This window comes from Ochotona curzoniae, unplaced genomic scaffold, assembly GCF_017591425.1.
Source record: "Ochotona curzoniae isolate NIBS_2020 unplaced genomic scaffold, NIBS_Ocur_1.0 contig_64, whole genome shotgun sequence".
Classification (NCBI taxonomy): domain Eukaryota; kingdom Metazoa; phylum Chordata; class Mammalia; order Lagomorpha; family Ochotonidae; genus Ochotona; species Ochotona curzoniae.
The window spans coordinates 24,232,455-24,251,769 of record NW_024466502.1 but is presented as its reverse complement, the minus strand read 5'-3'; the positions used below and the strand labels follow the sequence as shown (position 1 = coordinate 24,251,769).

The 19,315-nt window shown below is 44.1% G+C and overlaps 1 protein-coding gene across 2 annotated transcripts in view; it reads left to right on the top strand.

Moving 5' to 3' along the window:
* Window positions 1-2,485: 2,485 nt before the first annotated feature.
* LMO7 (LIM domain 7) overlaps window positions 2,486-19,315 on the top strand; it is a 192,131-nt gene continuing 175,301 nt past the window's right edge. For both annotated transcript variants that reach the window (XM_040991278.1, XM_040991277.1), the window contains exon 1: window positions 2,486-2,554. In XM_040991278.1, the coding sequence (XP_040847212.1) occupies window positions 2,486-2,554 (69 nt within the window). The remainder of the gene's footprint in view (window positions 2,555-19,315) is intronic.

The following is a 19,315-nucleotide window of genomic DNA, read 5'->3' as shown; positions in this document are numbered from 1 at the left end:
TCTGGCTGTTGTGGCCGTTTGGGAAGTGAACCAGTAGATGCAAGATCTTTCTGTTTTTCCTTGTCTCTGAAATTTGCCTTTCCAGTAAAAATAATCCTAAAAACAAAACAAAACAAACAAACAACAACAAACCAGAAAATAAGCCTACCAAATAAGCAAAACCCGCCATGCCAAACTCAAAGAAGGTGAGTGGTGAAGTTTTCATTTAGAAGAATCAATGGATTCTAATCTGGCCTTTGGATCTAACTTCCAGGGAACGAGATGTGCAGAGTAAAGATGCACAGGAGACCCCACAAGGAAGCTCTAAGCGGATCCACAGGCAGAATCCCAAAATAGAGAAGGAAGACACTTTTCCAGTTTAGGAAGGACATGATCAAATGCAGCGTGTGGCCACTGATGCTATCATGGTCTCTAAGCAGTGAAAAACATTTTGGGGTCAGCTAGGGAAATCAGAGCCTGGGTGTGGAAATGATACAGTAAGGAAGTGTCTTAAAATTAAATGTATATATATGTATATATATTATCATTTAGGGCTGAAAAATTACATTTAACTTTAGAATTCTGCAGCAGAAAAGTGAATAAGGCAAGAAGTTAGCTGTTAAATAGATTCCAGTAGAAGTGGTCCTTCTGCTGTTAGTCATGGTAAAGCGTAAACAGCAAACCAGAAAAAAATAAGAGTCACTTCCTTTTCAGGAGCATGTGTGTGTGTGTGTGTGTGTGTATGGTTATGCATTGTTATCTTTCTCCCCTGGGGGAAGCAAACAGGGTGAGATTCAAGGGCATACAGACACAAAAGTCCCAGGGAGCCCAGAGAGATGAGCAGCTTCAAGTCCCAGGGAGCCCAGAGAGATGAGCAGCTTCATCCACTTAAAAACAAAATCAAAAACAAATCAAATAAAAATGTATTTATGGCACCTTGGCAATGATTCAATTGGGTAATTCTCTGCCTACAAGCTCGGGGATTCCATATGGGTGCCGGTTCATGTCCTGGTTGTTCCACTTACCGTCCAACTCCCTGTTTATGGCTTGGGAAAAGCAATCGAGGATGGGTCAAAGCCTTGGACCCTGCACCCACCTTGGACCTTGCACCCACGTGGGAGATGTGGAAGAAACTCGGCTCCAGCCGTTGTGGTCATTAGCAGAGTGAACCAAAGGATGGAAGATCTGTCTCTTCATCTCTCCGTAATCTGCCTTTCCAATAAAAATAAATAAATATGAAAAAACCTATTTACTTAACTTGAAAGAGTGACAGAAAATGAATCTTCCAGGCACTACCTTACTCCAAGGATGTCGGCAGCCCGGAGCCAGACTCCCTCCTGGTTTTCCACGTGGGTGACAGGGGCCCAAACACTCGGACCATCTTCTTCAGCCTTTCCAGGCACATCAACAGGAAGCTGGATAGGAGGCAGGGCAGCGAGGATGCAAATGGCACTTTGATTTGTGTCTTGATTTGGCCTCCAGTGTGAGAAAGCGTCCTGTTGAGCCCACCCTCCAGTCTGTAGTCCCTGGGGCTGAAGCGGATACTACAGGGACGCATCACCCTCCTGCCCCTCTGACAGTGCCAGAAGTAGGAATGGTTGCATTTTCTGGCGAGATGATCTGAACAAGGCTGACCCAGCGGCAGACCGGAGAATCGCCAAGTTTCCTTCTCTTGAGTGGGCAGGACCCTTCCTCCATGCACACCTGGAACCGCGGCTCAGCTGGGCCGCTGGGGGCTGGAGGATACCCACTGCAGGTGGAGGAGGTTACTACCCTCACCTGCCGCCAGGTGAGTACCGGGGGCGGGGCCGTGGATTCAAGTCCGACCACAGCTGAGGGGCCTTCGGCCTGTTGCGCGCCCCTGCGGAGGAAGCTGCTCGGGGCTCGCGAAGGTGCAACTGTGCGCGGCTGTTCTCAGTACCTCAGGCTGGCTTGGCGGCCTCGGGCCAACAACACGCCCCTTCCAGGAGCTCCGAGGGGTAGGAGGTGGCCGGGCGGGCGGAGGCGAAAAGGATGCGGGCGCATTCCCTGGAGGCGGGGCTGCGGTCCCCAGGGAGCGGTGGCATCTCCCCGCCCAGGCGGTGTGACCACAGAGGCTGCAGCTCCGGGAGCCCCGGGGTGGCCGCGGCGGAGGAGGACGGAAGCGGGCACTGGGCGGGCGGGACCGGGGCGGGGCCGGGCGGGGCCTCGCGGGGCGGGTAGCGGCCGAGCCGTGCCGTCCGAAGCCCGCAGTGTGGTCCGAGCCGGTGCTGCGCGCGGTCTTCCGTCCCCGCCTGCACTCCTGTGGACCCCGGGACGCTTTCGGGAGCGTCAAAGAGTCAGCGTCTCCAAGTTCTTGGAGGGTTTGCGAAGTTTAAGCGAAGAGGAGCTAGCGCCCGGCGTCGCGCCGCCAGAGCCGAGGCCGGGACAGCAGAGCGCGCGTGTCCTCGTAGCGCGCCGGGCCGAGACGCGTGCGGCCCGCGCCCCAGTGCACCCGCGCCGTCTCTCTCCTTCTCTCTCCCTCGTCATGGACGGGTTGGAAGAGGCGGAGGCCGACTGCTCCGTGGCGTTCGCCGAGGCTCAGAGATGGGTGGAGGTGAGTGCCTTGGCCGACTCGCCCCCTCGGCGCGAATCTGCGGGCTCGTGGCGGGCGCTGGTGTCCCGGCCGCCGGGCGATTTGCAGCGTCCGCCCTAGACCCCAGGTTGTCAGTGCCCCGGAGGGGCTCGCTTGCGCGTGCAGCCCGGGGAACTTGGCGAGGCTTTGCTCTCCTGCCGCTTTTCTTGCCCGGCTTCGTGTAGCGCTGTCCTTTCCCGACGGTCCCGCTGGAGTCCTGGACGCGCGCCGCAGCTTCTGGGCAGCGCGCAGCCCTGAGAGCCTCCCAGAGGGGGCTCCGGCCCGGGGGCCCGGTTGCACAGAGCTGGCCGGGGGGCCACCGAGGTGGCTACAGGTGGGTGAGTGTGCAGCGTGTGGGGACGCCTGTACAGTTGAGGTCTCGCAGGCTGCGGTCGAGCTCAGAGTGTGGGCGTCGGGGACCGCAGGGCTTGAGGAGACAGAATACCAGGGCGTCACCCGCCCAAGAGCTGTGAACTTTCCCAGCTGTGCGTGGCCAACTCGCTTCCCTTCTTTCTCTCCCCACTCCTCTCCCATTGGAACTGGTGGCTGCGTACTTTGGGGCGCCCTTTATCGGTAGAAGGTTAACACCACGACTTCCAGTCTTAAAAGGCGACATTTGTAATACACCCCTAGGATCCCCAAAGTCTTCAAGCAGATCTGAATTAGGAACAACTGGTTGTTAGAAAGCTGTGGCCTACACCGCTTTTGCAGTCATTTAGGGGTTATTGATGCCATGTGCGAGTTGGCTCCACGTACTTAAAAATTCGAGTTAGGTTTAAAGGTTAGTCCTCAAGAACAAGAAGGGCATATTCAAGAATTCCACAGCGGACAGGACTTCAAAATGGCTCGTTTTTCTTGAAAGCAATACATGCTTGCATGTGGAAAACATAAAGAGAATAAATTCAAATGCTTCGTTTCTTACACTAAATTGAAGGAAGGCGAAATGTGAATTGTGTTAGCCAGTAGGAAGCGGGGAGTTCTAAGAAATCAGCTTTTTGGTGCCTTTTTTTGGGCTACAGCCTGGAGCTGATCTGAAGGTGACTCTGAAAGGTGTGAGGCAAGGGCATGCGTGGATGAGAGCAGCATAAACATGGTATTTGGAATTGAAATGAGAGTGGAAAAATTCCAGCAATGTAGTTAAGAGCAATAACCTCCCTCATCCATAAACTTTGGAGAGTCCAAGCTTCCAACGGTAATTTTCCATCCGCTCTCCTTCTGTGTAATTTTAGAAAACACACTGACCGTTGTGTGTGTGTGAGCCTTGGGGTGGAGGGAGGGAGAGGGCCAGCAAGACGAATGTGGGCGTTTGGTGGTGATGCCTGGCTCCGGTGTGGAGGCTGTGTCTGCGAGCGTTCGTATATGCCTCCGCAAGCCTGTGAATGTGGATGGCTCCTGTAGTATGCAGGTGCTTCCGAGCTCAGGATTCCTTGTTTGACTTGGCTTGTTGGTGATTGCTCGGTGAGAAGTTTGCATGTGGTGAGTGGGAGTGTGTGGGCTGTAAGGAAAGGTGTAGTCTGCAGGCTGGTGCTCTGTGCTTCCTCTCTGTTCCCACTCTACGGAAAGGTGTTTATCATTGATCATTTTCTAAAAAACGTATTTTTTATTTATTTGAAAGGCGTGCACACACATAGGTTATACAACCTCTGGTTCATTCCCCAATCCTTTGGCGGAGACTGGGCCAAGCCAAAGCCAGGGGCTAAAAACCCTTTGGCAGCAGGGCCCAGCGTGGAGCCATCAGCTGTTGCCTCCTAGGGTGTGCATTAGCAAGAAGCCAGAAACAGGACTTGAACCCAGGTGTTGTCAGCAATGGAAGTGCGATGTCAGACACCTGCCCCTGGCAGCAGTGATGTGATGGCTGTTAGGATTCAGTCCATCATTAAGAGAAGCTTTAATCTTTCTAAAGATGCTGTCATATCCATTTAATGTAATTAATGAAATTAAAGGTAAGTGATGGTTTCCCTTAATCTACTTATATCTTCAGTAACATACATATTCACATACCTTTTGGGCGTATCCTGACCATTTGATGTGATGGTGGGATGGTAATGGTCAGATTTCTTTTATTTCTTCTGTTTGTATTCATGCCTCCTTCTCTTTTCTTAGCTTTTCTTTTACAATTACAGCAGATAATTGAATTTTCTTATAAAAATGAGCAGAGTCATTGTTTCTGTCTTGGCCACAGCCTCTTCATTTTAAGAGTCCTGGTAGTTGAAAATGAGCGTTGATTTAAAAATGGATTATGTGAAGCGCTTTGTAAAGTGGATTATGATGTGAATTTTTCTCCCGTTTGCTAATATCCTTGCTCCATTTTTGTTCTTTTTCCTTGTGTGTTGAAGCATAAGTGGGCCCTTCCCATGTATGAAAGTGCATATGTATACTCATACCATTTTTGTGATAGTATCTATTATAAGTTTCTGCTCTGCTGTCTTTGTTCTCAGATGTAGCTTTGGCTATCCCCAGGTCAAGACACTTCGGTAAAGTGGGCTGCCTCTTTTGGAGCTCCATTCTGGCTGGTGTGGCAGGCAATTTCTGACTCAAGTAAAGTTTGTTTTGCTCAGAAAACAAGGAAAAACCACCTCCAGCAACCTTGTGAAACTTTGAATGCCACTTTGACTCTTTATCTGCTATAGCCTTGTCATTTGCATTTTCTGTTTCTGATTTTTAAAAAGGTGAAATGTTCTTATTCACAAAGTCAGAATTTTTAGAATTCATTTTTTGTGTGGGGAAGTGGAACAAAGTAAGGTAAGGGCTAGTGTTTGTGATTCTATCCCTCAGTATAATTTAAAAATATTTTTAATCTTAAAATTTTTGTTTTTTATTGAAAATCTGGGCCCAGCATGGTGGCCTAGTGGCTAAAGTCCTCGCCTTGAATACACCAGGATCCCATATGGGCACCAGTTCTAATCCTGGTAGCTCCACTTTCCCATCCAGCTTCCTGCTTGTGGCCAGGAAAGCAGTTGAGGACTGCCCAAAGCCTTGGGACCCTGCACCGGTGTGGGAGACCTAGGGGAGGTTCCTGGCTTCGGATCGGCGCAGACCAGCCATTGCAGTCACTTCGTGAGTGAATCATCGGACGGAAGATCTTCCTCTCTGTCTCTCCTCCTTGCTGCATATCTAACTTTGCAATAAAAACAAAAACTTAGGAAAGTCTGAGTTGGAGAGGGAGAGACAAAATTTTTTATGCATTAAAATTTTTATGCATTTTCTGCAACAACCACAGATGGCTGGGTCAAACTGAAGCCAGGAGCTCAACCAGGTCTCATATATGGGTGGCAGGAACCAAAGAACCTGGCCTTCTTTCATTGCTTTCCCAGGCGCATTAGCAGGGTACTGGATTGGAAGCAGAGCAGCTGAGACTCGAACCAATGCCTGTATGGGGTGTGAGCACTGTGGGTGACCCACTCCATCGTGATGCTGGTTCCCCTTATTTTAATGACTCTATTCATTTCAAATTATCCTTAAAAATCCATATATATATATATATATATGCTGGTTTTGTCCACCCTTGCGGCTATTTGTGCAATCAGACCACATGTTGGAGTGCTGCTCTTTTAGATAACTCAACATAATCATATTGGAGTTTTATCTGGTTGGAAAGCTTTTTGGAATAGTAACAATGTTGCAAGGCTGGCTTATGATTAAACACTGGTTTCTAAACAAGTTATATAATTGTTTGAAAACACAGAGTGGAAGCTTGATTATACCAAAGTCTTGGAGAGGCTGGGTGACAAAGTGGTTAAAAATACAACCTGGGGCCCGGCGCGGTGGCGCAAGTGGTTAAAGGTCCTCACCTAGCACGCCCGGGATCCCATATGGGCGCCGGTTCTAATCCCGGCAGCCCCGCTTCCCTTCCAGCTCCCTGCCTGTGGCCTGGGAAAGCAGTCGAGGACGGCCCAAAGCTTTGGGAACCTGCACCCGTGTGGGAGACCCGGAAGAGGCTCCTGGCTCCTGGCTTCGGATCGGCATAGTATCGGCCGTTGCGCTCACTTGGGGAGTGAATCATCGGACGGAAGATCTTCCTCTCTGTCTCTCCTCTCTGTATATCCGCCTTTCCAATGAAAAAATAATAAAAATAAATCTTTAAAAAAAAAAAAAATACAACCTGGACTCTCTAATTTTAGTCCTCATCTGCATCACCTTTCAATTTTCTGTACCTAACAGTTGCTTCAGTCCTTCTGTTTTAGGACATTGAAAAACCTTGGAGTAAACAAATACCCATGAGAAGAAAAATGGGGTATGTCACTCTTGGCCTTGCTTAGTCACCAATTTCAAGTCTGAATTGATGTGGCTTTAGAACATTAGAGCTTTTTCCATAGTAACTTCCATACCTGGAGCAGGCAAAGCTAACTGAACGTACCACCTTCCTGATTACCTATCCTTCCTGTTACCTCTGATTTTGATTCTTCTAGTATCACCATCATCTTGTAAAAGGTCCACGGGATGAAAACTGAGGCTTGTTGCCAGGTCTGGTCTGGGAATAAGTCCTTTGTGATTGACTTCCAGTTGGTCTGTTTTCTCCACCTGCCTCTGTTTTTATCCACCATGGATGTGCTGGGCAAACACTTTTTTGACTTAGTCTGCTTACCTTTGCTGTTGAAGAATCTAAAGAATTTAAAGACTCTTAGTTTTAAATAATCGCGCTCGTTGAGTATCTCATTGGTACTAGCAAAATCCTTCTGAATGGTTTCTCTCTTTCCCTGTAAACCACATCCTTTGCATTGTGGTTACCAATCTGTGGTCTGGTCTGAAAGAATTTGCGTAGAGTACACAAGTCCTTGGTGTTTATCTGTGTTGCCCATATGCCAAATAGAGGTCTTTGGATTTGAAATGTTACTTTTCACATGTATGTAGAGTGAAAAAGGCATTTGGTTGAAAACATTACCAAATCATAGACAAATTTTCAGTAGCTATATGTGATTTCAGTGAAATAGAATTATTGGGCCAAGGCTAACTGTACATATTTTAAATATGGCCGAAGGCTTTTTTGTATGTACTGTGCTGTGCTGCATCTTGGTGTGGAGCAAGTTTGAGCCTCATCCGATAACGAATGACTGAAGAACAAAACCATGATTAAATAAGGCCGATGGAGTTGTGATTGATTGGCTTATTGCTTGCTGTACTTTAGTTCCTGCTTTATGTATGCAATCCATTTTTTGTCTGGAAATATGTTTGTATGTTTATATATAACTTCAAGTGGTGGGATGGGGCGTTTTGAATTATTTTTGGTCCTTGCTTGTCTGTTTTTGGGATTGCAAGTAAAGCCAGTTAAGATGTACAAACTAGATACGTTGTGGTTTTGTTTTTAACATGATCAATGGTTATTAAACTTGAAAAAACTGCGATGGCAAACGTTTGTGAAAGCCTTGATAATAAAAGGCAAGTCTTAGACTGATTATTTAGCCAGAATAATATTTTCAAAAATATCAATTTGATTTTGTCAAAGCTTGTTTCCTGGTGAGTCATGAAATGCTTTTGGATTTTGTGGACCTTGGTGTTGCGTTGTGGCTCTTTATGTTTTGGTCCCTGCCTGTATGGCTATCTTTACTTTTGGGTATTTTCTCTGTAACTGCTTGTGTAGTTCCTGGACAATGTAGAGATTGTGACTACAGTGTTGAAATCATTGTTCAAGGCCTGTGCTTGCTACTTTGTTCTTGTAGTCTTTGTTTTCACTTTTTAAACTTCTGTTGGTGGTTGTACAGTTAGATGAGATGAGGGGCCAGCTTTGTGAACCAGTGGGTTAAGCTGCCACCTGTGATACCAGAAACCCATATTCGAGTCCTGATTGCTCCAGTTCTGGTCCAGTTCTCTGCTGTGTGCCTGGGAGAGTAGTTGAAGATGGCCCCAGTTTTTACAGTCTGGCCACCCACATGGGGGAGACTCCAATGGAATTCCTGGCTCCTGGCTTCAGCCTGGCTGAGCCCCAGCCTTTGTGGCCACTTGGGGAGTGAATCACTAGATGGAAGATCTCTAACTCTGTCTCTCTGTGTGTCTGCTTCTTCGAGTACTATTCTTTAAGATACTCATTGAAGGCAGTTAATGCTCTGTTATGGTTGCTTGTGTTGACTGTGTAGGCGTGGGATACAGTTTCCTGTGTGGTATGTGCTATTGTTTGTCTCCCTAGTTAATGCTCCTTCTTTCTTCCATACTTGGAATGAAGTCAGACTATGAGAAAGCTTTCTGAACTGCCACACCTCTAACCTGTTGCCATCCTTTCTCTGTGTGCTTGTGGTATGGTTTCTTCGGGTTTTCCAAAAGAGATCATAGAATAGTTTCTGATCATTGATTGGGTATTGGGCACAGTACCCAGTAAATCCTTATTGAGTGAAAGTAGAATTTCAAAGCTGTTGTTTTAATAAAATTGAAAGGTAGGATTTCATGGACCAGGGCTAGTCGAAACATTTTCATTTTAGAAGTGGATGTATATAACACTTGTTGGTTGGGATTTTTCATAGGATTTGTCTTCATTCAGTGTTTGTGTGCACTGGCCTGTTTGCTCAGCATTTGCTTTTCTGCCCAATGCCTAGGCCTCTACTGAGTCATGTACTCTACTGCTGCTGCCTTAGCATGATGGTTTCCCTTGTGGGTACTTGCACTTATTTGTCCAAAAGATACCTGTTCTGTGTCTACTGTCTGGGAGGCACATGCTGGTTTATTGATTTAATCACCAAATTCTTGGCCTTTGACCTGAACTTTTTGACAAAAATGTACCCCATGAGGAACAGTTGTTCAAACAGTCCAATGTGACTGTAATTACTGTGATGGACCTAGGCTCAGTGCGTAGTGATGGCTCAGAGGAGACTGCCCTGGAGAGTGATTGAAGGCAGCATTGGCCGAGGGCTGAAGTGGGGTTAACACATTGCTTGGTTGGGCTGCAAGCCTGTGGCTTCTTACTGAGGACATTCTTGCATTGCAATGCAGTGTCTAGGTTTAAAGTGTACAGTTGCATGATTGAATTGTATATGCTTCTGCAGCTACCACACCTCTCAAGATAAAGAACATTCTTCTCGTTTACAAAAGCTCCTTCCCAGAAGAGCACAACACACTCCACCCCTTCTCTCTTTCTATAAGCAACCATTCTCCTGGTTTTCCTGGTTTCTAGAACCAAAAACCTCTCAGGGTGGTTTTAAACAGCCAAGAAGTACCTAAATGCCTGCTGGTTCCTTTTATTCTTCCACTTTTCCTTTAGGCAGTACCTTACTATTTCTTGAAGATGACCTCTTTATTGACAAATAAGAAAGGAATGCAGGAAAGAGGGAGGGGTGGCAAGAGATGAAGGAGTTTATGAAATAGCTCTTGGAGGGAACTGAATTCTGCAAATGGGAACCAGAGCAGCCATGTGGATGAGCAGCCTGGCTCCAGGAAGTATAAACAGATGTGTCAGAGTATTTCCTGAGGAGCTGGGAGAGTTCCAGCAAGTGCCAGCCGTTCTGGATGCTTCTGAAGTACAGATACACTGTAAACTGGAAGTGAAGTTTTTTTCATCAGTGAGGAAAAAATGCTAAGATCATGCACATTTGTCAGGATGCACTTGAACCAGCTGGAGAGATGGACCCACTTGGCCAAGGGGAAGGTGTGATTTTGTGGTTGATAGTACACAGTCTCAAGTTACTCAGTTATTAATTTTATATCAGTTTGCAGTCAGGCGCAGGAGTTAAGGGCACCAGCTGTCTATATTCTGCCTAGAATTAAAAGTTGTCATTTGTAGTTTTCCTCTCGATTAGTGGATGAACAATGCATGGTTTACTTTTTTGGTCAGGCTAATAATCATATTAGCAATGATTCTTTGGGTTTCTCTGACCAGGGTGAAGTTGGGACAAGAATGGTCAGTGACGGCACAGAAGGCCCCCCAGAGTCACAATTCTGACCACAGAGAGCATCTTGCTGTTTCTTCAGGCGTTAATGGGGCACTGAACTGGCCTGAGACAGGCACATGTGGGTGTGGGAGTGGCTTTGCTTACTTACTTGGTGTTGTGTGCATTGCACAGGCTCTTTCTCTGGGAGGCTGTTGTGCAAGCTCACTGCTTCTTGTCCTCTTGCCCTTCCTTTTAGAATTGTTTCTTGGAGCAGGGGTTGAGCCAAGGAGTGAAGACCCCTGACTCCCACCTTGGAGAACCTGGTTTGCTTCCTGGCTTGTGCTCCTCACCACAGTGTCCTGCCAGTGTAAGGGGGGCGGCGTTGATGGCTGACATCAAGGGGATTCTTCCTGCCTGGGAGACCTAAGTTGAATTCCCACCTCCAAGTTCCTTCCCACCCCAGCGCTGCCAGTTGTAGCACTGGGAAACTGAATCCATGTTTGTGAACTGTCTGTGTCTTGATAAATGAGTGAAAATTTCAAAACTTTGTTCAACATAACAGCATCTGAGTTACACAACAGCCCTGGATACTAATTAGGAAAAACAGAACAACATCAACAAATCCACTCCACTCTTTCATTTTAAAGAAAATACACTTTATAGGTGAATTATTTCTTTTCAGTTACCACCTGCAGACTGAGTTGTTTTATGTCCTACAGTTCCTGAGAGAACATTCTTAAATGCTTGTTGAATGAATGCATGTTTTGTATGCAATCAAAATGTTGGCTTATTTAATTGGTGCTTGCAGATCGCCGTAAGCCTGTTAACTCTCAAGAGTGTCTTTGAGCCTGGGGAAATGATAAATTATGCATACTTGGGCTTACTTTTTAGTTTCCGAAGGTAATTATCGGGTGTGCTTCTTTAAAAACACGTTTGATGTAGTCAAGCTCTTAATAAGGATAATAGCTGTCATCCATGCTCAGCTTTGAAAAGCTGAGGTTGAACACGGTCTGTTGCTTTGCCCTGAAGAGGTGGGCATTAAGAAGTCCTGCAGATGAATTACAGCCCAAACCAGTACACAGCCTTTCCAAAGGAAGAGTCTCCAACAGCCTGCATGAAGACTTTCCCTAATTTCTGAGTACAGGATTGCTTGCTTCGGTGTTGAAGGGCATCTTGGTGATGGGGTACAGCCCTAGATATTATGTCCATCTTTATGAGAGAAGGCAGGAAACAATCTTAGGGTTCAGAGAGCAGAACAGCCAAGAACTGATTTGTGTGAATGAGTCTTTTGACTCGGTATTTGGAAGATCCTTTAATAAATAGAAAGATTGTACTATACCAGCATGAGATGACTTCAATCGTGAGTGGCCTATTAGTGAAGATTTTTTTAAAGAGAAGATAAATAACAATTGAGCAGCTAGTATGTTTGAATTGCCACCATGTGCAGGATGTTTGGCCTGGTATATGACGCTCACATACCCTTCACTGAAGGAATATTACTACCAGAGGAGATTTTTCTGATGAGAAAAAAGTGGAGTCTGAGAAACATTAGAACTTGTAAGTGGTGGTTGGGCACACAGGCAGTGACTGCCCTTTTAGTCACTATGTTGAATTGCCTGAGAGTGACACTGGCTAGCTAGTGTACAGGGTTTTACTCTGGAAGAGTGGGCTTTGTCTTTATCTAATGCTGAAAGTTTAGCTGTTTTTCTTTCTTTTGCATGTGGCAAGTCCTGATCACCAGCACAGGTCCTATGTTAGGACAGTGACTTGGTTGTACATGATGACCAGGTATTATAAAAGTTAGACTTGCCAGTGGATGACCAGATATTATAAAAGTTGTAGACTTGCCAGTGGGTGTTTTGGCACAGCAGTTGCAGATCTTGGAGTTACATGTTCAAATATGTCGAAGGGAATTTTTTTGTACTCAATAAACCCTTCAAGGTGTCAGTAGAAGCTTTTCATGTGACGAAATCGAGTTGTGCTTCAACTAGAATATGAAATAGAGTCCATTTAGTTTCTTGTGAGACAATTTATGGAAGTGTCGGTTTCTCTCTTATGTCACCTGCATCTCAGTAATTTCACACACAGTAAAAATTAAACAATGTTACTCTATGCTTTTCTGTATGTCAGGTTTTTAACATGAATACGTTCTAGTTTGTATTGTGAACTTAGTTGAAATCACGAGCAAAAATTTTACTGTCTTTTTTGTCTTTTAAGCTTTATCTTTTTATTGGAAAGGCAGATAAAGAGAAGGGGAGACAGAGAGGAAGATCTTTTATCTGATTGTTCATTCTCCAAGTGGCTGCTACAGCTGGAGCTGAGCCAATTTGAAGCCAGGAGCCAGGAGCTTCTTCTGGGTCTCCCAGGTGGGTTCAGGGTCCCAAGGCTTTGGGCTGTCTTCGACTGTTTTCCCAGGGAACTGGATGGGAAGTGGAGCTGTTGGGATTAGAATGAGTGCCCATATGGGACCCCGGCGCGTTCAAGGCAAGAACTTTTAGCCACTAGGCGACTGTGCTGGGCTCTACCGCCTTGCTTAGAATGACATTTGATATATATGTGTAAACTGGGAATCAAATACCTGAATAATTTTTTAAAGACTTATTTATTTTTATTTAAAATACAGATTTTTACAGAGGAGAAAAGAGACAGTTCTTGCTGGTTCATTTCCCCAATAACTGCCATGGCCAAGCTGATAGTGGAGGGTTAGTGTGCTGCACACCGCACTGGCGCTTGTCTGAACTATTATACCACTGTTTCACAGTGTTCAAGGGGAAGGAGATCCTTGTTACAAAGTTGGAAGTCTTTCTTTTCTGTCCGAAAATGGGGAAAATAAGCAAATATGTTTTATTTACTTTTTGAATATTTAGTCAATTTAAAATTTATCCTTTTTGAAGAAAATACTATGTCAACAGCATCAGATATGGTTGTTAATAAGTTCTCTCATTTCATTCTCTTTGGGGTTAGTGCTATGGCACAGTGTATTAAACAACCACCAGCAATTTTGGCTTCCCATATGAGTGCCAGTTTAAAACCTGGCTGCTCGGCTTTTGATCCAGCTTTCTGCTAACGTATGTGGGAAAGCACTGGGAGAAAGGACGCAGTTTTAGGCTCCTGGCTTTGGCATGGTTCAGCCCTGGCCATTTGAGAAGATAACCAAAATCTCTCCATCTTTCTCTGCCTTTCAAATAAATATTTTTAAAAATTCCTTTTAGCTGCCTTTTGAATTTTTCTCCTATTTCACTTGCTGTTTCAATTTTTTTTTGTAGAATCCTTGTAATTATTGTTAGTAAATTTAGTGCACAAGGGTTCATCTTCTCATGTCTTCTCTGGCTGCAGTCTCTCCCTTGCAGGTGTTAGTAGTAACGTGGCTTTCTGTGTCATCTCTGTGATGTGACATCTGCATTTACATCCAGGCCCTGACTTGTTCCTCCACTCCACACTTGTTTATGTAATGCCTGCACAGAATTTCCCATTGTAGGTCAGATAAGCACATCCCAATAGCTGTGTCCAAAACAAGACACTTGGTTCTTCCGGCTCTCTGCCAGTCTCCCTGTTCATCTCCCCATACCTTATGGTCTTAGCAAATGGCTCCATCATTCATGTTGTGGCCCCCGTCCTAAATGTGAGCCCATTATTGACTTCTTGTCCTTTTTTTTTTTTTTTTTTTTTTAAAAAAAATGCCACCCTGCAGCCCAGTCACCCTGTGGGGACATTTGGTTGACTGTATCTTCAAGTCTCTCTGGAATCTGAGCTCTTGTTGCCACACCCACCACCACCTCTTGTTAGGATATTTACACTAGTGTCAGCTTCCTAATTCCAGCAAAGCAGCCTAATACCTCTTTTAAACATATAAGCCAGAAATGATAAAGTCCAAACTATTCCTTTCTTCCCCGAACATGGTGTCCCATCATATTTATAAGAAAATCTAAATTTTAAAGTTGCAGTCTGTAGGGCTGCATGTGATGTAGTTCATCTTGCTGTCTTGTCTGTTTTTTTTTTTTTTTTTTGCCCTTGGCTAAAATGTGAAAAAGGCTTCATTTTTAGGTTAACTCTTTTTGAAGATTTATGTATGTATTTGAAAGCATTACGGAAGGGAAGACGGTTTTCCCACCACCCAACCCATGTTTTATTTTTGTTTGAAAGGCAGTTAGAGACAGAAATCTTCCATCTGCTGGTTCATTCTCCAATTGACTGCAACAACTGAACTGGACCAGTTCAAAGCCAGAAGCCAGGAGCTTCTTCAGGGTCTTCATCTGGGTGCAGGGGCTCAAGAACTTGGGCCATACTCCACTGCTTTCTCAGGTTATTAACAAGGAACTGGATTGGATGTGGAGCAACCAGTACTAGAAGTGGTACTCATGTGGGATGCGGGTGCCTCAGGCAGGAGCTTAACCTCACACAGCACTGCAGTGGCCCCTAGGGTATTTAAGATGCCTTTCCTTTTGTGTAAAGATACTTCTTTCACTTAGGTCACATCTGAAATGATACTTCCTTGTGCCCACTCCTCCTCTCCTCTGAAATATCCTCTCTATCCCTTCCTATTCTTATATTCACATATCATTTGTCTTTTAATGGTTTATTTTGCTTGGCTCCCACTATAATGTGGGAGCCTTATGCAATCAATTATTTTGTTTTCAGGCTTTTAAATTTTTTTAAAAAATTTTGTTATTTTTTTGTTGCAAAGGCAGATTTACAGAAAGTAGAGACATACAGAGAGAGGTCTTCCATCTACTGCTCTAGTCCCCAGAACGCCACAGTGGCTGGAGTTGAGCCCATCTGAAGTTAGGAGCCAGCAGTCAGGATAATCTTATGGGTTTCCCATGTGGCTGTAGGGGCCCAAACACTTGAGTCATCTTCCACTACTTTCCCAGGCCATAAGCCAGGAGCTGGATTGGAAGCAGAGCAGCCAAGACTCCAATGGGCACGCATATGGGATGCCGGTATGGCCCATGGAGGCTTAGCATGCTGTGCCTCTGTGCCAGCCCTAAGCTCCTAAGATACTCGGTAAGTATTCACTGGATAAGAGGATAGATTGGGGAAGTGAATTCTTTGTACTTGAAATATTTCAACCGTATGATAGAACCGACTTCATGGCTGTGGTTCATTCTGTTGTATGAGGGTTTGTGTTTTGTTTGTTTTTCCCTTTTAAACATCAGACTGAGCAGATTCTAGGCATATTGAAATAAAAGTTTAAACCATGAGAAGTGGACTTGGTTAATCAATTTTAGAGGTTCCTAAAGGAAATGTAAATACTAAGGACAATTTAAAGATGAGTGTTTAAAGCAGAAAACCCTGTGCTGGGAACCATGCACTGGAGGATATTCATGAAAAAAATCCCATGACTCAGATTAATCTGTGTCCTGCAGTTTGAGCAGAGTCTATAATCAGAACTAATTGGAGTCAAGAAGTAGACAATATTTTTACCCTGTCTAGAAATAATCGCAACTTTGACTAGAGGAAAGTTTTCTCCTTCTTCCTCAGAGTAGCAGGCACTGAGGCGTCTCATGCTTTCAAACCAGTTTTTCTAGGAATCATTCCATGGGTAAAATTGATGGTTGAGCCTTGCAAAAGAAGTTTGTTCAAAAATGAGGGAAAATGGAGAGCTGCTGTTTCCGGTGTGTTTTTTCACAAGTTGACTTTCCCTTAACTTATTTTAAAATTAAGTGCTATGCTTTTGTTATTATTACCATTTTTTAAATGATTAATTTTATCAGAAAGCAGATTTGCAGACAGGAGAGAGAAAAATCTTGCATCAGTTGGTTCACTTCCCCAATGGCCACAGTGGTTAGCGCTGAGCATATTTGGAGCCAGGAGATGTGTTTGTGTCTCCCATGTGGGTGCAGGGTCCCATGGCTTTGAGTCATCTTTTGCTGCTTTTCCAGGCCATAATCATGGAAGGGAAGTGGAGCAAACAGAATGGGAACTGAAGCCCATGTGGGATGCTGGTGCTGCAAGACGGGATTAGTCAGTTGAGCCATAATGCCAGCCCCTGTGATTATCATTTCTTAAGGTGATTAAATCGAGGCTCAGAGAAGTGTATTTTCTCCCTCAATACCATTCAACTGATATTGTTCAAAATAGAATTTGAATTTTGGCTCATCTAATAGAAAAACTTGGTTCTCAACCACTTTGTCTTCCCCTGCTTACCTTTTCTCGTATAGCTCTGATGTTTTGATGCATACATACCATGGGTTATATGTGTGTATTTGTCTTATTCCTTTATTTTACAGCAGAAGCTAAGTTACAAAGCTGCTTCTGAGGAAAGTGCTTAGACTTACTGTGAATGTGGTATAAATTCACAGTAAAGTGACTAGTTACTGTTAGATAGTTTCTAGATACTGGGATGGCACAGGAGCTTGTAGATCATGTGCGTGGTCAGAACGATCTGACACTTGCTGTCATTGTTCCCTCCAAGACTTATCCTGATGGGGAGGAGATAGTTGCAGGATAGCAGGATCTGCAGGAGTATGTCAATGGAAAAATATTAGAAAACTTCTAGACAAGGCCTCTTTTGACTTGAAGTAGGGCATTTGAGTTAGGGGTTGGACCAATGTGAGCAGGAGCCATTGTCCTGTTGGCAATCTGTAGTTGAAGTTGTGGTGTCAAAGGTGCTGATGTGAATGTTTGAGAATTACAAGACCAAACATTTAGGCAAATATTTTGAATTAAAAAAAATAGTGCATTAGGGAATATTGAACAAAATGGGTCAATGGAAGGTAAACACTACACTTTGGTTAACATCCTCTGCTAAGATGACATTAAAAAGAAAGGGAGGGGCCCTGTGCGATGGCACAGTGGTTAAAGTCCTCGCCTTGCACGCCCGGGATCCCATATGGGTGGCGGTTCTATCCCCGGCAGCCCCACTTCCCTTCCAGCTCCCTGCCTGTGGCCCGGGAAAGCAGTGGAGGACGGCCCAAAGCTTTGGGACCCTGCACCCATGTAGGAGACCAGAAGGCTCCTGGTTTCGGATTGGCATAGTATCAGCCGTTGCGCTCACTTGGGGAGTGAATCATTGGATGGAAGATCTTCCTCTCTGTCTCTTCTCTCTGTATATCCGCCTTCACATTACATGTATTGGTGGTGCTCTGTTCCATCGCCAAAGCTGAGTCCTTAAAGACTGAAGAAATATATACTCTCAAAAACACAATGGCAACTTTATCTTTGGAAATGAGAATGGGACCTAACAACATGCCTAAATAAGTAAATAAATAGGATAGGCATTGTGGCACACTGGGTTGACAAGCCACTGCTTTTGATGTCCTCGTACTGTATTGAAGTACGTGAGGTCAAGCCCGGCCTTCCCCTCTGCTCTCAGTGCAGCTCCTTGCTAATGTGCCTAGGAAGCTGTGACGATTGCTCAGGTACTTGAGTCTTCACATCCACATGGGCGACCTGTATGTGGCTGCTGGCTTTGGCCTGGCCCATTCCCACTGTGTGGGTGTCTGGGGAGTCAACCAACAAGTGGAAAATCTCACTCTGTCCCTCCCTCTGTTTTTTTATTTTCCAATAAATAAAACTGAATCAACATTTTTAAACAGACTCAAAGAGGTCGTTACAAAATGTGAGTAAATGTACATGAATAGGTTTGATTTAGTGATTCTAAGAATTCTAAAGTCATAGTAGATTTAATAAAAGTCAAAGTTAGAATGTATCCAAGCTTTAAGTTTCACAACTATAAAATGAAGATTATAGGTGTTGATGAGGTTTAGGTAAAAATGACTTCAGAAAATAGAATATAAAGTGAACTTCATAGAATAACTCATTTTCAAGGCTGTGTTTGTCCAAATCTGAATTTAGATAACTTGTTTATTCTCACTTGATTTATGAATATTAATTTTTTAGTAATTGCCATTTCTATGTTGACTTTAAATTGAGACTAAAATATTTCTACCTTATGAGAATTCAAGGTTGGAATGAATATTTTAATAGTAGTGTATTTTGTTTCTTGACTTTTGTCATCCTTCCCTTCCCCAGAGATCCTTGTGTTTTTTCTTGATGATTGTTTGCTATTAATCCTTTCCTGTCAATATATTCACAGTATCAAGCTAAGGCCAGTTCACTTGCCTAGGACTTCACACTGAAGAAAGAGTCCTGAATTTAAAGCACTCTTGAAAACGCTGTCCTGTGTTCTCTTATTCATACTCCTTTTTAGCTATTCTCTGGTGTTTCATATTAAAGGGTTGGGTGTGTAGACTGCATATGTCAAGTTTGTTTTCAAAGTAAATTGCCTTTTCAAGTCTGTGCATTACTCCACAAGTCATTTATGTGTCTTTGTCTAGGCTGTCCTTTGTTCCTTTTGTATATTCAAATGTTCAAATGTTATTCTTGTCTTTGAGTCGTTAGTTCAGCTCTTTTGCCACATTCAATTTGGACAAGGCAATTATATGGTGTTTTCAAGCAGGATATTTTATGATGTCTTTATGAAAATTAATGAGCTATTTTAGAAAAGACTAATGTTTAGTTTCCATGAAGAAATAAAGTGCACTTTTAGGTGTTTTGTTCAGAGGATAAAGTGTATACAACTGCCAGTTTTTAAACCAATCTAAAAACGTTTTTAGACTTAGAAAGTAGTTTAAATCCTGATAGGTGTAACTTGCTAAATAGCTGATACTGTTTGAAATTTGGACTTAGTTCTGGTAAAAGAATGTGGTTGACAGCCACACTACAATTTACAGTAATCCTTTTTGTGTAAGGAAATGAATCTACTTGGCTTAATAAATTCCAGATGTGTTCCTGGCTCCTTTATTGTTACCAAGTTACTTAAAATTCAGGTTCCTTTGTCTAATTTAGTTGTGGCAGCCCTCTTTTCTATGATGACCAGTCTGATGTTAAAATACTTTATGAAATGGAAACATTTGAGGGGGGAACATTTGTATTTTGGGTGGGTCATTTTGGGGCACACGTTTTTGATGTGCCAGTGTCTGTGCATAAGGCATGGAGCCATGAAATA